General features: G+C 41.2%; 1 protein-coding gene across 3 annotated transcripts; it reads left to right on the forward strand.

Annotated features, from left to right (window-relative positions):
* Positions 1 to 76: 76 nt before the first annotated feature.
* Positions 77 to 17,313, forward strand: znf341 (zinc finger protein 341). 3 transcript variants are annotated; one of them, XM_039801827.1, is made up of 16 exons: positions 77 to 362; positions 1,154 to 1,282; positions 2,358 to 2,548; positions 3,102 to 3,251; positions 4,087 to 4,548; positions 5,538 to 5,721; positions 6,626 to 6,719; positions 6,837 to 6,927; positions 8,808 to 8,994; positions 10,082 to 10,314; positions 11,866 to 12,074; positions 12,309 to 12,405; positions 13,699 to 13,831; positions 15,214 to 15,325; positions 15,586 to 15,656; positions 16,432 to 17,313. In XM_039801827.1, exons 1-16 carry the CDS (start codon positions 332 to 334, stop codon positions 17,043 to 17,045), a joined length of 2,988 nt encoding a protein of 995 aa, XP_039657761.1. In that variant the 5' UTR covers positions 77 to 331; the 3' UTR covers positions 17,046 to 17,313. The 3 variants fall into 3 exon arrangements, with proteins under 3 accessions (XP_039657761.1, XP_039657762.1, XP_039657763.1); XM_039801828.1 differs by having other exon boundaries at positions 6,629 to 6,719; XM_039801829.1 differs by having other exon boundaries at positions 1,154 to 1,264.
* Positions 17,314 to 18,841: the final 1,528 nt, after the last annotated feature.

Here is an 18,841-nt window from a genome sequence, read left to right on the forward strand (position 1 = left end):
TACTGGGCGTGACATTGCTTTACTCGAAACTCAAGTGCGTCACGTCCTATGTTTCATTTTGTGTCAAGTGGGAAAATTATGTTTGGAGCAACGAAAAACCTCAACCGTAATGCTTTGATGGCTTCAGACAAACAAACAAACTGTACTTCCAGTCCATGTAAAATGTTTACACCCCCCCCGTCAGTCTTATTGTGAACATTAATAAGGTAATGTTTGTCTCCAAATTCTAGGTTTTAAGGTTTTTCTTGTACCTTCCTGAGTTGAGGGGAGCGTACCTCAACAGGCAGCCCCGGCGAGTCGAGCGCCTATTGCGCAACAGAGGAGCTACAAGATGGCGCAAGCAATATTTGAAGTGCTTGAAGGTAGGAATTATGTGTTAATAACCACGTAATTGCAAATAGAATAAAACGTGAATGTGTATTTTAAACAATGTCAATATACTAGGACCATTTGATGTGCAGAAAACTCTAAAACGATGGAAATTCGGCTATTTTTCTTATAATATCCCATACAGGGAAGAGTGACTATGACTGTAAACAAACAGATGGATTATTGTTCAGACCTTATAGACAGCTTACGACTGTCAGTCTTTCTCATCATATTGCAGTCAGGCAATGACATTATGTGCTTCCATTTTCCTGTTCAGACTGCATTTGACATTTTTGCAGCAGACTGAATTGTTGCTATAGTACTCTAAGTGCGAATACTGTGTCTGTCTTAGTCGGTAGTCAATTTACAGCGACCCTTGTGTATATTAGTTTCCTGAGGTATCAATCATTTGATTTGTGTTCATTCTTCCCCCCCCAAAAAATTATAAGATCAATATAGGGCAAGTAGAGCTGAAGAGCTGAATATACCACGATATAAAGCTGCTGATGCCTTGCCTTAAAGCATGCACCATTTTTTTAATTTTTCATCTGAAGGTTTACCAGACTGTGAGTGTTTCTTTTAAAATGTATTTGAAGAAAACACAGTTTCCCTTCCATCTTCAGGGCCAGACACACTTCCCTTTCAGCTTACTACCTAGATCCTTTAACATTCATACTTTCAGATCTTAGTGAAACATACAGCCATTGAGTGCCCGAAATACAATAAAGCTTTACAGAATGTGACTTATTACATGTTTTTCCACCCTTCTCTTCTTCCTCTTAAGGCATGGACAACCAGACAGTGTTGGCGGTCCAGTCTCTGCTGGATGGCCAAGGTGGAGTTCCTGACCCAAACAACCAGAATGTCTCTGGGACGTCCGCTATCCAGTCTATGGGTATATACAACAAATACAGTAAATACCAGCTGAGTGATATCCAAACAAACAGAAATAATAAAAAGCCTACGGTCAGAAGAGTACCACAAAAACAGAAAGCCACCATTATGAAGCCAGTGACCCTCTGTTATTTGTAATTGGCTTATTTATACATAGATATAGGAATAGTGTCTTTATATATATATATATAACACAATATCAGCTTAATTCAAAAATATAACTTCAATATGGCTTCAACAATAGCCCCACTCATTAAATATGTGACATTTGGTTTGTGAAATTAGCAGTATTTACTTGTATCTCCCTGATGTTACGGCATTGCAACTTGTGCTTGTGCCATATAAAAAAATGCATAGCTGTTTTACTACACAAAATTAGGACAATCCCTTTGTAATTGCCACCTCTTGTGGTGAAAGGGTTTGTGTCTCCATGCGACCGTTGGAGCTGTGTATCAGGTCCATGTAGGATCTCACAAGGCAAACTGAGTTGCAAGATTAGCGGGTGATTCAAAGACCTCTGTGAAGATCAAGGTCCCCTCCAGGAGCCATGTCAGTAAGAGGGAGGTAACAGGCGAGAGCCTGGTTGCAGGGCCTGGAACCGTCAGGTCTGGTCAGGCCCAGTCTGAGAGTAACACTGGCCAGTCGCCATGTGGGCTCACTGTTGGAAAGTTTCAGTGTAGTGGGGGTCTGATGCAGTGTTCCACTTGGGCTAAATGTTAAGTTGTGTTGAACCCTGGCTATGAAAGATTTAATCATTTTCATGATTGATAATTTTTGCAACATGAGGCCAGGGCAACAGCAAGTGCTGAACATCAAGTGTTGCCAGTAGCCTGTGACTGTGCGCTTGTGTTCTCTGGACTTGCTGTTTTGTGTCCGTACTGCCCTTCTTTGATGATTCAGTCATGGAGGCTTTTTTTTCCCCCCCTGCTCACGATAATGACCTTGTTTGCTACTGATTGAAATGTAAAATGCGCCATAAGCACATCCTGTATGGACAAAGTGCTCTTTTTATTAGTTTTATTAATAAATGAACATTTACTGCAGTATACAGCCCTGTAGGTGCTTGAAACCTCTTATGTTTGTCCTTCCTACAGACGACGAGGATGTGTTCCTGTGTGGGAAGTGTAAGAAACAGTTCAATTCTCTTCCAGCCTTCATGACACACAAGAGGGAGCAGTGCGCATCTAGCGTCCCCTCCCTGTCCACAGTGTCCTTGGCCTCCACCAATGGCTACACACCGGTCCCCTCGATAAGCTCTTCACCACAGACTCCTGCCAACAGACAGGTGAAGTTAGTTAGGGTGTTTTTATGGGGTGAATGATAAAGTGTTTGTTCCATATTTAGTTGTTTTCATCTGTAACAACCAGTATATAACGGTTGTAAAAAAGACTACAAATATACCATGGAGGCTTGTAAATCTAGATGGCAGAAAGAAGGAAGTGACTGATGTTCAAATAATAAGTCCATGAATGTGTATGTGAGGACAAAGGAGCAGTAGAATACAAAAAGGGAAACTGTAAATATAACAAACAGAATAAAGATGTTTTTAGAATAGAATGTTATTTGAATTTTTGTAAAAGAGGAACAGTGAGAGTGGGACTACGAAGAGAGAAAAAGAAAATACTAGAATTTCTACATATAAAGATGAAAACATGCACTAACATTCATTTTGTCTTCTGATACTTAGACAAATGTTTATTATTTCCCATTGTGATGACGGTATTAAGCAAAGGAGTTAAAAGTGATACATTTTTACACAATTGTGCATGCTTTCTCACTTGTGTTTGTTTATATTACTCATATTATGTATTGTGTATTACTCCCCACTTATACATAAGGTATCCACTTACATCACAGTCCCTCCCTCCCCTTTGACACACACTCTGGTCCAAGGCAACGTGCTGGTCAGTGACGATGTCCTCATGTCGGCTATCTCAGCCTTCAGCTCCATCGACCAGCCTATGGCCACGATGCAGACGCCTATACAGGTAACACAGCTGAATGTTTGGCCTCCTGTCACTTTTGTGTGCCTTGTGTACGAAGCATCACATCCTTGCCAGTCACTGTGTATCGTGCTTTCTATTTAAAGCCACCAAAAGTGTGAGATGATTCGGAGATCTAAAAAATTTCTGTTTTGAGTAGGGCTGCACAATATGAGAAAAAATATCCAATAACGTTGTTGAATATTGCTTTAAAACAAGAAATAAACAGAACAGTTCTGCCTTTCTGCTGCTTTCAGTATTCTGCTAAAATACAAATAATTGCTTGTTGAATTTAAAACAAATGTTTTCTTCCAACATTCTTTTATTGAACAAATTGAAACTTAAATTGAATATAAAAGACACCACCAAAAAAAGACTGACCGTTACATTTTAAAGTGCAGTTTTCTAGTGATATTTTCTTTCGACTAACACATAAGAGTGTCTTTTGCGATATGTTGCAGCCTTTCACAGTGTGATTATTGTGCCAGGTGATATCGCAATGACGATAAAAAAAAGATATATTGTGCAGCCCTAATTTTGAGTCATTCTGAGCGTACAATATATATATATATATTATATATATATATATTATTAGATTTGATTAGGACAATGCACATTAATCAACATTTCTGTAATTGCACCAGTGTTAGCCAGTTGGCTAATTTTCAACTGTAGTCCTAGTTGCATGGTGGAAAGAAACCGGGCACCCGGAGGAAACCCACGCAAGCACGAGGAGAACATGCAAACTCCACACAGAAAGGGCTGGGACGAACCAGAACCTTCTTACTGTGAGGCAGCAAAAACATTTTTTGCTAACGAATCAATCTGCTACCTTTTGCAGAGTAACCTGAGCATGCACACAGCTGGTGTATCTTACCTGCAGCATCATCACCACCACCACCATCATCATCATCACCATCACCAACAGCAGCAGCAGCAGCAGCAGCAGCAACAGCAGCAACAGCAGCAACAGCAACAGCAACAGCAACAGCAACAGCAACAGCAACAGCAACAGCAGCAGCAGCACCAACAGCAGCACCAACAGCAACAGCAACACCAGCACCAGCACCAGCACCAGCATCAGCATCAGCAGCATCAGCAGTCCTCCCACCCACTGCCCTCTGACCAGACACCGGCCCACCCTCTGCCAGCTGGACAGCCCACCCAGCAGCCGCTCTCCTCACAGGTCCCAGTGAGCCACAGCAACTCAGTAGTCCAGGTGTACAGCACACTGCCCCATATGGCTGGGGGTGGTGGTGCAGAGATCCACATGTTGGGTCTGCACCCTTTCCATTCTGTACAAGTGAGTAAAGCTGCCTGTTTGGTTACCGTCTCAGTATTACATATGCTATGCACCATTTAAATATAGACAGGTATTGCACGTAAAAAAACACTGAAACAATTTCTGTCCGTAATGGCTGAAGTAAAAATATTAAAGCTATAGTGCGCCACTATTTGATATTAATGGACATCCGTTACATTCAAGCCATTGCCAAATGAGTTGATGCAATACTAGTCTCCGCTGCGGAGGAGGGTCTGGCTAGTCAACACAACATTCCGATATGGGAGAAAAACGTGCTCTGGTTCATTGGCATTTCTTTAAACCAATCACAATCGTCTTGGGCGGTGCTAAGCGCCGGACGGAGCCACGGTGCCGCTGCAAAATAGCCACTTGTTTTGGTGGAACGTGTACGTTCAAAAGGTTGTTTTAGTCGTGCAACAGAAAACTCAGATAGTCTAGCTAGCTGTCTGGATTTACCCTGCAGAGATCTGAGGAGCAGTTAACCATAGTCCTCAGAAATCCACCAGAGTTTAAAATGCCAACACAAAGAAAGCGGAAGGTAACGGACATCTGGTCGAAAAGAGTGACATCCGGCAGAATTTACGTTGTGGATATAGACTAATACAAAAGATAATAAAGCCTATCAGCTCAACCAAACTCTCTCTGTATATCTCAGCATGGCTATGTTTAGAAAATGGTGGCGTCCGGCGACTTTCACGTGCAGAAGCATGAGGGAAGGTAATTACCTCTTCTGAAGAGTCCATCATGTTTTCGATCACCGAAGGCTTGCAGCACGTGGATGCAGCGACAGTGTTGTTGTCATTACTTAGAATACCTCATTGGGGGAGACAGAAACTACGCAATATGGCTTTAAAGAAAACTTCAAATTAAATGATTTAAAAAAATATATATATATATCTTGATCAGATAAGGCGTGTACTTGTACGCACAGAAGTCCGAAACTGAAAAGCAGTCTAAGACAAAGCACTGAGCCCGTGTGTCTCCCTCAGGTGCCCAGTCAGTGTGTGGAGAGCCAGTCATTCAACACCCCTCCTGTCTACAGCCCCGGGAAGCAGTGCACCAAAACAAAGACCTGCAGCATCACCACCAACCTGACAGAGCTGGGCGACTTTGAAAAGGTTATCATTCCCAAACGATCAAGGAGTAGCAAAAAAAGCTCTGATGGAGCCGCAGGTATGTGAGGGAAAAACATCAAGGGACATTGCAAGTTTTACTTTTTTCGCACCATTCATAGGTGATATTCTGCGCTGTTTCACAAATTTGACTAACTTTATACCGAATGAAAAAACAACCACATGAAGGAAAGTTCTCTGGACCAACATTTAGATTAAAGACACTACACATCTCAATTTAAAGTTCTAATACTACTACTGCCACTGTAACAGCTTCCACCACTGGAAAAAAATGTTATTCCTACATACTACTACTGTTAAATCCATTCAAAGTCAGTTATAAAACGTATAGGCTGCAGTTAATAATTAAAGAAAAAAAACGAACATAGGGGTTAATAACACATTTGTACCGAGTCGACCGTTCTCTGGGATATGTTTTCATGCTAATCGAATGTGACCAGTTTTAGCACAAACCGCTAATTAGCTTATAACGCTATTCGTCGGGGCACGGGTAAAGTAAAAAGAAATCGCTATTTCTAAACCACTAACAAGGCTCAAAATAGCACCACACTTCCACGGTAGCATAATGAGGGTCCCTACATGTAAACCGAAGCATTGAGAACTTTGTAAGTGTACAGACAGTTTATCAAAAAGATAGTTTATAAAGACAGTACCGTTCACGTATACAGACAGGCGCCATCTTGGGAAAACAGTCACGATCAGTCGAACGACAAACGCCGTGCTTGAGCTGTTACTGGTTACTGGTTGCACGGTCTTTATAAACTATCTTTTTGTATGAAAACATATCCCAGAGAACGGTCGACTGGGTACACATGTGTTATTAACCCCTAGGTCAATTTTTTTTCATTTCTCCTTTAATGAAACAGCACATAATGACCAAGGATATGAAATGTACGATGATGACCGTAGGATAAATATTCATGCACTTAATTTCTACTCCTTAGCAGAGCAGCTGAAGGGGAAAGTTCCAAAGCTGAAGTGTAATTTCTGTGACAAAATCTTCTCGAAAAACTTTGATCTTCAGCAGCACATTCGAAGGTGAGTTACTGGCCAGCATGGTAGACTGTCCCCCATCTAAAAATATACTTTAACCCAGAAGAAATTGACTCAACTTCAACTTTCTAGTAATGGCCTCTAACCTTTTTCTTTCTACAGTCACACAGGAGAGAAACCATTTCAGTGCATCGTCTGTGGTCGAGCTTTTGCCCAAAAGTCCAACGTGAAGAAACACATGCAGACACACAAGGTTCTGAATAGTTTGTGATAAATCCATACTTCTTTTCAAAAGTGTTTACTCCCCACAGAAAAACATCCTCACTAGTCACCACAATGGGGTTGATATCATATGCATAAAAGTCTGGAAAAATTAAGCATCCAAATTCTTACAAAAAACGCTAGCCCAAATATTTTCTAATTGACCGTTCGCTAAGCCCTGCCCCCCTTAATATCTGATGCTACGCCTGTCAAGCTTTTCGCTCTTGTCACAGCACATATGCAGTTTACAATAAGTGACAGATTTACCTTGCGGAATTCCTAACCATTTTTGAAACAAGTGCTTGATTTCAGGCAGAGGTGGACAAAAGCAGGCTTCTCATTTCTAGCCAGTGGCCCTTTATTTTGCAGACTGAAATGACAACAGTCACCAGCAGAATTTATCCGATGTAGCTATTGTTCACTAATTAAGCTGACGTTAGCGTTAGCTCCATGAGTTAATGTAAAACCCAGTTTCCCACTGACCCACTGTATGTTTCAAGCTGACTCATTTAAAAGGAGAGCCGTGTAAAAGGGTCACCAATATGCAATTGATGCAATTGATACATGCTATCATGCTAAAGAAAACTGTGGTTAAAGCTGCATGTCCAAGGCAAAAAGTAAGCATCCATGTAGAAGTCATGTAAATAAAGAAACAGCATTGGTCTTGTATTGCAGTTTAGAACTAATTAGTCCTACTATTGTATGATAAGGAAAACATGTAAGATCAGATAAACCCTGTTTGGATGCTTGGAAGCTACTGTTTGTTTTACTTTTCAAGAGAAAAGGTATTCAGGATGAGGACTAGCCAATGTGTTTGGTGAACGTAACATTTTGCATGGGGGATGCTGGAGTGTAAACTCCAAATCAGACAATGAGGAGGACAGAGCAGCTACATTAGTCTAAACTCTGATACAGTGGCATCTTGGACCTCACAGGGGGAAAATACTAGAGTGAAAATGCTTTCGAGAATAGACCTTTTTCACGGCAGACATGTTGACATGTCAAGGTAGGAAAAGCACAGGTGTATTCAAAACCATTAATGATGGCTGCATTCCACTTAGGAGAGGCCCTGCTATTGTACATGCTGACTCACTGAAATAGCTTACTGGGACACTTAATGGAATTGAGCCATCATTAAGGTTATCAATTTCAGCTGTGCTTTTCCTACTATGACAAGTCAAAATGTCTTTAACCCCACAGAGTATGACATGCTCCATGGCTTTAAAAGTAGTACTGGGTTACTACTGTAGGTAGTAAGCCAGTTAGCCAAACATGCTATCGTTTTAAGCTTACATTAACTAAAGGCCCTGGACACCCACACAGTTGTTTTCAGTTATTCTGGCTGATTAGCCCTCTTCCCAGGACTGTATGGGTGTGTATAGACTGATTGCCATCTTCCTGAGGCTCCTGTTAGCTTTGTTACACCTGTTAGGACAGAACAAATAACACCTTTATCATTCTTATTGGTAGATGAAACATAATAAATTCCAATCTGAGCAGAGGTCTAATCAGCCAGAATAACTCCAAACACCTGTGGGTGTTCAGAGGCTTTAAAGGCACAGAAACACAACGTTTAACTTTTGCAATGGTATTTTGCTCTTGTAAAGACCACGCTCCAAACTCTCCGTAAACTGTATGTACACATGGTAAAATCCAAAAGGTTGACAGACCTGCTCTGTCTAGTTACAGTTGCTTAGCTATGATTGGACAATGACAATGACTGTTTGGGGGAAGGGTGTAGCGTAATAATAGTAAATTAACCAATGCCGGTAAAATGTATCGTAAAGCACATCCTTTGATTATTCCAATAAGATGTGAATGCAGCACAGTGCCAACAACACAGTCAAAATAATAACTTTCTTTATCTTAAAGGTGTGGCCTATGGGCGTGGCCAGCACAGTGTCCAGATTACCAATCACAGTAAAGGTGGTACCACTGTCATCCAATGAGGTGGAGGGAGGCGGGGAGCAGCAGCAACAGCAGCAGCAGGGTGAACCAGAGGAGGAGGGGTCACAGCAGCAGAACTGTCAAACACAAACAGAAGATGGAGTTCAAACAGGTAATATCTGTTTACATCCTACTGATACATTCCAATAATCGTGCATTGTATGTAAATTAGATTAATGAACACATAGACTTGGTTGCCTGTTCATTAGGTACACCTTAGTCTATATCCACGACATTCCACTTCCGGGATTGCTCCCATTCTGCTAGATGTCCCTAATTTTGAGATGGATGTCGGTTACCTTACCTTCTTTGTGCTGTTGCGCTCTATTTATGAGGACTATGGTTAACTGCTCCTCAGATCTCTGCAGGGTAAATTGAGACAGCTAGCTAGACTATCTGTCCAATCTGAGTTTTCTGTTACACGACTAAAACAACCTTTAAACGTACACATGTTCCACCAAAACAAGTTCCTTCCCGAGGCTATTTTGCTGCAGCCCCGTTATTGTGTCCAAGTGCACCAGTTACAAGTGTGATTGGTTTTAAAGAAATGGCAATAAACCAGAGCATGTTTTTCTCCCATCCCGGAATGATGTGTGGACTAGCCAGACCGCTGTGGAAGAAGGTCTGGCAATGTGAGACTAACACCTATGCTGAAAAAAACATCTGTATTTTATTGAGTTGCAGGTTACTTTCACTTTTGTCCTACATAGTAATAAGCGCTACTGATCCTTCATCAGATTTACATCTCCAGCCTTTACAGTAAATACTTCACTTCACAGATTCGCTCATGGACACAGACACATTTTATAATTGAACCGCAAAAATTATTTGCTATTTAACATCACATATCCATGATCGTAATCTTATTTTCCCAGGCCCTTCCTCAGATAATACAACAAACAGAAATAGATAGACTGTCGGGCAGTTAACAGTTAATTTGACATAGGAAAGAGAGAGAGAGAGAGAAGACCAAAAACGAAAAGAAAAAAAGAAAATAATAATAATGATAACAATAAAGAAAATAAATGTATCTGGCAACTTTAATTGTCTAATTTTTTTTGTCTTATACATTTTCTTGAACTGAATGATATTCATTGATTTCCCTCAAAATCATTATCCGATGAATGGCACAGTTTGACACACATACTGAAATACACATTTGCTTTAAAGTTGTTTGTGAATCCAATGCTTGATTCCAGAAGCTCCAGGAGAATTGGAGGAGAGCGCGCCTGAGGCTGATCCGGAGGGCAGCCGAGGGGAAGCCGAGCAGAATGGGCTCCCTCAGCTACAGTCCAACCAGGACCAACAGTGCCAAGCTCCGAGCCAACAGATAGTTGTAATAGACAGCTCCTACCAGTGCCAGTTCTGCGCCAGCAAGTTTAAGACCTACTTCCAGCTCAAGTCTCACATGACCCAGCACAAAGGGGAGCAGGTGAGTACAGAGTCCATGTTTGCTTACTTTTTGTCTCATGGAATTGATTATCTGACAGAAGAGCTCCTGGCCTCTCCCAACATTAGCAGACATTTTAAAGGTCCCATGACATGGTGCTCTTTGGATGCTTTTATATAGACCTTAGTGGTCCCCTAATACTGTATCTGAAGTCTCTTTCCCAAAATTCAGCCATGGTGCAAAATTACAGCCACTAGAGCCAGTCCCACAATGAGCTTTCCTTAGTATGTGCCATTTCTGTGTCTGTAGATATTGAGGAGGAGAGAGGGGGGGGGGGGGCAAGGTGGAGGGTGGGGGTGTGGCCTTGACCAACTGCCATTTTGCTCGTTTGAAAGCCATGATGTCTCTCTCTCATGGGTTGGCCAAATTCTCTGGGCGGGCAAAGCAGAGAAAAAGGAGGTAACCTTGCTCCTTATGATGTCATAAAGGCAAGATTCCAGATCGGCCTATCTGAGCTTTCATTTTCTCAAAGGCAGAGCAGGATACCCAGGGCTCGGTTTACACCTATCGCCATTTCTAGCCACTGGGGGACCATAGGCAGGCTGGGGGGAACGCATATTAACGTTAAAAAACCTCATAAAGTGAAATTTTCATGCCATGGGACCTTTTAAAGTAGTTTTGACAAGAAATATCAAGTATGATCGTGTACAGTACAGTGGTGTGAATCTTCACTGGTCTCACGTTTGGATTCGGGTTTTCGATTATCCTGTCAACGATTCGAATCGTTTCGATATCACAATGCATCACGATGCGTCACCTCCTCAATATTATTATATATTGCTACACATGGTTTTCATCAACAAATTCAAACCGTCAGATATATATATACGAACTCCCCTTTTTATTGTATCTGCTCTTAAAAAAGACACTTCCTGAATGTAGCGGAGTCCGAACACAGCAGACAACAGGCAAAAGGCAATAACAAAAAACGCAGCCACTGTGAAATCAACAAGTAACATCAGTAGGCAATAATCGATTATGGTCTGTCACTGCATCGACGCACAATCATCCAGGTCCGCATTGCGTTGCATCGATGCAGTGATTCATTTCAACACCCCCTAAACATGTATTACCTTTCAAAGACGTTTTCAGTCTCTGCATGTTTTTATTCATTCCTATTTGTAATAAAAGTAAAAGCTGTACTACCTAGAAGGTGGGAAGCACTCATGCAAAAATACATAAGTAAGGGTATGCATTAGAAAATGGTGGGCAGTAATAATGTATACGTGGTTTGGATTAAATGGATAAAACATTGAAAAAACGGTTACACTTCACTTGAAGGTATCTACATAAGAGTGACATGACACTGTCATGAACGTGTCATAAACATTACATAACGCTTCTGTCATTAAGTGTCATTCGGTTTTCGTCATAACAATTTAGGGTTGGGGAGTTCATGTGTCATGACAGTGTCATGTCACTCTTATGTAGATACCTTCAAGTAAAGTGTTACCAAAAAAACACTGGATGTTTTTTTTATTTTTTTATTTATTTCTTACATGACAAGATTAATTAACCATGTTTACTTCCCAGGTTTACAAGTGTGTGTTGAAGTCCTGCTCCCAGACCTTCCAGAAGTTGGATCAGTTCCTGGAGCATATCAGGACGCATCAGGAGCAGCTGACCTACCGCTGCCACCTCTGCAACAAGGTGTTCCCATCACTGTTTGAACTGGGAGTCCACCAGTACTCCCACTGCTTCTGCCCACAGCAGAGCACACACAAGGAAACCACCATCTACAGGTCAGCTCAGTCACTCTTACTTCTGCATTGATTGCATCATAATTATAGCAGAACGCTGGCATCCCAAAGTCAGCTGAAATGGCCTCAGCGTCTTTGAGTTGGGGCAGGTGAGAGAAAGTCTCTCTCATAGATGAAGCTCTTGAAGAAGAGGAGACAAGTGGTATGTTACTGTAGTTGGGTGGTACGTTATTTTAACAAAAACGTGACTTTTTTTGTTCTTGTGTTTCACCTCAGGTGTGTGAAGTGTCAAAGCCGATATTCTACCCAAGAGGCATTGGAACAACATCTGCTGACTGCCACGCACAACTTTCCCTGCCCACACTGTCAAAAGGTAGCATACTGTACACACTGCTGTGTACACATTCAAACTATACACCTTTGGAATCTGTTAGGCTGTCCTCATGTGAAGAGCCAGCATGGTTAGCTATTATTGTAATGATATTTGGACTCTAGAAGTTACAGTAGTCATACAGTAGTCCCTCTGCCCTCAGTCAGCCTCACCAACACAGCCCCGGACCCCCACTGACACTGACTATGTTTACATGCACATAATATCCCAGGTTTTGGCACTTATTCCGAAAAAGACTATATTCCGACTAAGTTGTTTACATGGCTAATGAAAGTGAATATTCCACTAATATTCCAATAATATATGTAGCTGTGCAAAATACGATTCTTTCACAGTTTTCCACCGGTGGCGGACTTGTTGGACCGTGCGAACACAACACAGCGTCCCTCTTTCATTCCCTTAACCAGCTTCTTGAAAAGGTTGGCGTAGCTATGTGTGCGCATATCCAAAAACCTGTTGATATCCGAGTCTTTGGTAATGTTTAAAAGTTGCTGTGTTTCTCCTTCTTATCGGGTCTGCAGCCTTGCAAACCGTTGGCTGGTTGGTTTGTGTACAGCAACCATAGCAACGCACAAAGCTGACCATAAGCCGTAAAAAGGGCAAGACGCCGTAAACTGGGTGTAAACTGCGGTAAAAACCACGATTGAGACGCATATTCCGAATGTGCTGTATACATGTCCAAAGAATGCCTCTAAAACCTGAATAATACCAGAATATCCCACGTCTCGGAAAATGCTATGTTTGGAAAAAGGCCCTATTATAAATATCCAACCGGAATATGCTGTTTACATGACCTGTATCAAATTTGGATTATTGTCATATTCGGAATAATAGTATGATATTGGTGTGCATGTAACCCCCCCCCCATACAAAGTCACTACAATTAGCATTAACCTTCCTCCTTGACTTTAGATCTGCCCATTGCACATACTATATATTCTTTGCAAATTGTGCACCATTCAGCCTATTTTTTTTCTTATGCGACAGTTTCTGTATTTATTGTTTATTTCATATTCATGTTTAGTATGTTTGTTTGTTTATGTATGCACCTTTCACCAAGGCAAATTCCACAAAACACAATTGTACTTATTGTGGCAGTACAACCTTTTCCGATTCTGATTCTGATTTTGATAAGTCTACCATGCATTATATCTTTGCCTTAAAATGCACAGTTCACTAGTTGAGGTTTGAGACGTTCAGGGCTTTTGTTTTTCATGTCACATTTTTAAGACCTCGGTGCCTGAGTGTCTGATCTGTTCTCTTGCTGGCCATCAGGTTTTCCCGTGTGAAAGGTACTTCAGACGCCACCTCCCCACTCATGGCGTTGGAGGGAGGTTCAAGTGTCAGATCTGCAAGAAAGCCTTCAAGACAGAGCACTACCTCAAACTGCACACACGTATTCACTCAGGTCTGAAAGACTTCCACAAAGCAGTCTTCTTGTCCGTCTGACATTTACTATTTTTATTTATTTTTATAGTAAGAAGACTTTAAGCCAAGCCACTCGACCAGTGGTTCTCAACCTGGGGGTCGCCAGATGGTTGGGGAGAAAATAATGAAATCGCATATTCTAGACTGGGGAATTTTATTTTTTACATTACTGTGTGAGTTTGGTACATTTCATGTGTTATATTCAGAGCTTCACTTGTAAATCCGGAGGCCCTTGAACACAGAGGTCGAGAGAAAAAGTCACAAACGCATCACAAGTCCACAGAGCCTGAAGCACATTGGACAAGGCTAGGTACTAGGTGCTAAAACTAAACTGCCATTAAAGCAAAGCATTATTTGTTTACATGTATTAATCAGATTATTCACAAAACTCACTCAAAATCAGCATGGGGGGAGGCGTGAAACAGCTGTTTACACTGTTCGAGGGTGTGTGTGGCTGTTGAGATCCGGTGCACTAGACAATTGTGCATTGTGTTGCCTAACTAAGTCAAGGGCTGATGTGTTGATATTTTTCCTGTCTCATTGCTGGGAATGCTCTATGATGTTTGAGTTTCTTTAGGTAGCACTATTTTTAATGTCTGCTTAGCCACTTTGTTGGCTGTCACTTCTCAGGTTAACAATCCAGTTTATTAGTCTTTATTCCTATCACACCAGAAAGCGACAGAACCTATTGTTAGAATAAATCCTTAACCATGTCTGGGTAAACTACTGATTGAACAAGTTGATGTTGATGTATCTCTGGCTAAAATGGCTAGCCTAGAAATCTAGATCCTTAATTTGCAGCCAGGGGGTCTAGGCACTCTGTTGACTTGCGAGCTGGAAAAACCAAACTGGTCAGGCCAATCACATCGTGTATAGAGTCGGTGGGTGGGCTTATGGCTGCTGCTGCTGGGAACAGCGGTCTTCTGGAAGACTTGCGGAGTTAAGCTTTTCTTTGAGAAAAGAACTGCACTGAAATCATTCTTAAAAAAGGAAGATGTGTTCGGAGTTTTGCTGACCGGATACGGCAAAAGTTTAATCTATCAACTAGCTCTGCTACCTTCTTCGTTGCTCTGCCTGGTTGTAGCGCTATCCCATTGCATGCAGAGAGAATTTGAAAGACAACCATTTATCCCGCCCCTCGGATTGAGCCCTGTCAATGGTGAGTTCCCAGACCCAACATCTTGATGTGGGTCTGGCTTGTCAGGCTATTGGTAGGCTATGCAATTGGAAGAATTTTGCCAGGGCAAAGATTTAGTTATACTTACACAGTTACGTTCACCCCTACTTGTCTGTCACATAATCAAAGTGAGAACTGCACATTAATGACAAAGGTGTGAGTTTGATGCTGATTCCATTTTCCAGGTGAAAAGCCGTACAAATGTTCCCTCTGTGAAGCGACGTTCAACAGGAAGGACAAAGTGAAGCGACACATGCTCATCCATGAACCCTTCAAGAAATACAAGTGTCCCTTTAGGTGAGGCTCTCAAATGGAAAAGCCATATTAGCCTATTTAAATCATTCTTCCTTCCTTCCCTACTTGATTCTTTTTATTTTACTTGATCATTCAAGCCTTTTTCAACTTGTCTTACTACTAGCTTTATTTTCCTTTTCCTCCTCACTTGTGCTTTTCTGTCCCTTTCTTGTCTTTTGATTCTTTCCTTTCAGACTGTCTTACTTTCCTCACGAGTTGTTTAATGCAATGCTATCTGTAATGCTTTCTGTTTTTGTCATCAGGACACATGTAGGCTGCACCAAAGAATTCAACAGACCAGACAAACTCAAGGCCCACATTCTGTCACATTCTGGTGAGTGAATGATAGCAATAACACTTTTCATTTAAACAAAGATGACGGAATATTGTTTGTAATGTTCTGTTGTAGCAATAATGAAACATCCTTTCCCACGTGATCTATGAATGGCTGTTTTCTAAAACATACCTGAGACTTGACTGCCAGTCTTAAGGATATGTTTGCAGGGCCAAGTGATTAAATAAAATTATCCAAAAACCATAAGCCAGTAGGGCTTCTTTCACGATACATGGGTGCCGATTCGATTTGTATTGCGATTCGATAGTATTGAGTATTATGATTTTCTTTTCCTTCTTTAACAAAAACTAAAGTTGAATAATACACTTCTAGAGACAATATATCATGAGACATTTCTAAAAACTAATCGTTTTGTTAAAAGAATGTTCATCACATGTCAGTCAGTCTGATATTGATTTCATTTGTAAAGAAGTACATAACCGCCGTCAGGGGTATTGTATAAACAAAAAATATTTAGGCGATTCATTAATAATAATAAAAAAATGATCAATTCTAGGGAAACGAATCGATTTTAAAAATCGTCGCAAAAAAAAGTCACGATACATATGATATGATTATACATATATGATTTTCGATTTTTTTCCCCCACCCCTATAAGCCAGTTTCTTGTTGTTCAGAATTGCTTGTATCACTAAAACTTCATACAGTACATTTAACAAAAGACATGAACTGAAAGTGGGTAAACCCTTCATTGGTATCTAAAACGACAAATGGCATTGTTACATTGATTCTCATGAACTTCTCTTTCCTCCAGGTATCAAACCGTACAAGTGTCTTCTTTGCCAGAAGGCGTTCAGCCGCAGGGCCCACATGCTCGAGCATCAGCAGTCTCACACGGATAACTACCGCTTCAGATGCTCCGCCTGCAACAAGGGATTCACCAGACAGAGCTATTACAGAGATCACAAATGTCCCGCGGCAGGGAACGGGACAGGAAGTGAAGGAGGGACTGGAGAGGCAGAGGGAGACCAGGTGGCGGGAGTGCCCATGGCAGTGGAGAAGGATGGAGGGGAGGACGGGAGAAGAAGAAGAAGAAGAAGAAGGTTCCTGAGTAAAGAAAAAAGGCCAGGGGGAGATGACGAAGAGAATGATGACAGCTCAAAGGACAGCCAAGAGCAGGTGGAAACACATGGGGAGGAGGAAGAGGAGGAGGAGGAGGAGATGGGAGAAGAGGAGGAGGAGGAGGAGGATGAGGAGGAGGAGGAGGAGGGAGATGGGAGGAATGACGAGGGTTGTCAGGCTGCAAGGACTATCAGCACCATTGAAGGGCAGACGGACAGAGAAGAGGACGGGATAGAACATGGTGGCGTAGCACTGGAGCAGATTCAGAGCAATGACCAAAACTGTTTGCAGCAGCCATGTTTGTAGTTTTAAGCATCATCTTTGTAGGAACGTTTCCTGGACATGGACCAAACAAAACTATCCATTATTTTTTTTCCAAGTCTGGGAAAATGATTTCATTATTTGTTTTAAATTAAAACGTTACACACTGCTTTTACTGTAAAGTAAGAACAGTAGGTTACCAAGTAGTATATATTTTGCCAAAATAACCAAGGGACCATTTCTATGTTCTTGTTTACACATTTTGTGCAAGTTAAGCCACAGTGGTTCATTAAAAATGTTATGTCAAAAGCAATGCCGACATTGTCTTTACATTTACTTTTATGTAGCAAAAACTGAATTATTTTAAGTTAAACCATGTCTCAAAGTACATTTGTGTCCATATAAATATTCGGTAACAGTTTACTTGAAGGTATCTACAAAAGAGTGACATGACACTGTCATGAACACTGTCATGACACATGAACCCTAACTCTAACCATAACCAAGGGGGTAAGCCAGCCTCCGCAAAGCATGCCTACTCTGGAGCCATTTTGATGCTACCTAGCCATCACCCGCTGTTAGCATCCCATTGACTGCCATTCATTCTGGCGTCACTTTGACAGCAAATAACTTTGCATCTGAAGCGTTATGGCTCCGTAGCAGGCGTTTTTGTAAAAATAGGGTAACGATTGTGTCATTACCACGTGACTTTCTGTCGCATAATAGACAAATTACCGTACAGTACAGGAGAAGCTCGCAGGCAGTTTTTACTTAGCTGTACATTAGCTGTTTTAGTTTAATTACTAATGTTAACTAGCATTTTAGTTAGCAATAATTAGCCTGTGCCTATGTAATTTCCTAACATATACCTACGCTCTCCGTCTCTGCAAGATTGGGAATGATTGAGATTTCTCTTGGCACAGCTACCAGAAGACTTACAACTTAAAGACTGGTTGCTCACGTCACATCTACGTCGTCAAGCTCAGTTTGAGGCTGCGCAGGAACGCTCAGCCCTCACCGGAAAAGTGCTTCTAATAGCCTTCACTAGTCTCCTGCAAGTCTACGGCGTCGCTTTGTCCATTTCTTTAACTGTCTAGGACCATATCTTGTTATGACAAAATCCAAATGACACTCGCTGACTGAAGCGTTGTCATAAACATTTATGACTGGTTTATGACAAGTGTCATGTCACTCTTATGTAGATACCTTCAAGTAAAGTGTAACCAAATGTTATAACATTTTGAGTAAAATGCCACCCTCCGATACTCTTTTTCTCTGTTTGCCATCATTCGTCCCTCAAATTTCCTTGTGTACTTCTACTTCAGTTGGAGATTTAAGATTTCTGAGACTACCTAGTGGGAGCACAAAGGGCTTTCTTCAAATGTAGATATAGTAATGTAGACATCAACAGGTGCAAAGTGGTTTGGGCTGCCCAATTCTACCATCTATCAAGTCCACAGAGGGGCTCTTGCAGACATTAACAGATGTATTCCTGCTGCTGGAATAACCCAAATTTAGAAATAATAAACACATGGTAAAATAATCAAATGCTTTCATGCCATTCATCAAGGCACAAACACTTTTATTTTTTTATTTAATTTATTAAGGTGACAATTTCTATATTACACATCTTTCATGTACATCAGCAATTTAACGGAAAAGAAAATATAGTGTTACCATAAACCTCTTATTAAAACCTCTCTTTTACAAAAGAAAATTTGTTATTGACACCATTTACAACTTGTTTTCATATACAGGAGAGTGACAGTGGTTTAGTTGTACATGGAGGATTCTGAAGAACAAAAATAAAAAGAAGCGGTGAATTATGATATTCACATATT

The sequence above is a fragment of the Perca fluviatilis genome, chromosome 5, assembly GCF_010015445.1.
Source record: "Perca fluviatilis chromosome 5, GENO_Pfluv_1.0, whole genome shotgun sequence".
Lineage (NCBI taxonomy): Eukaryota > Metazoa > Chordata > Actinopteri > Perciformes > Percidae > Perca > Perca fluviatilis.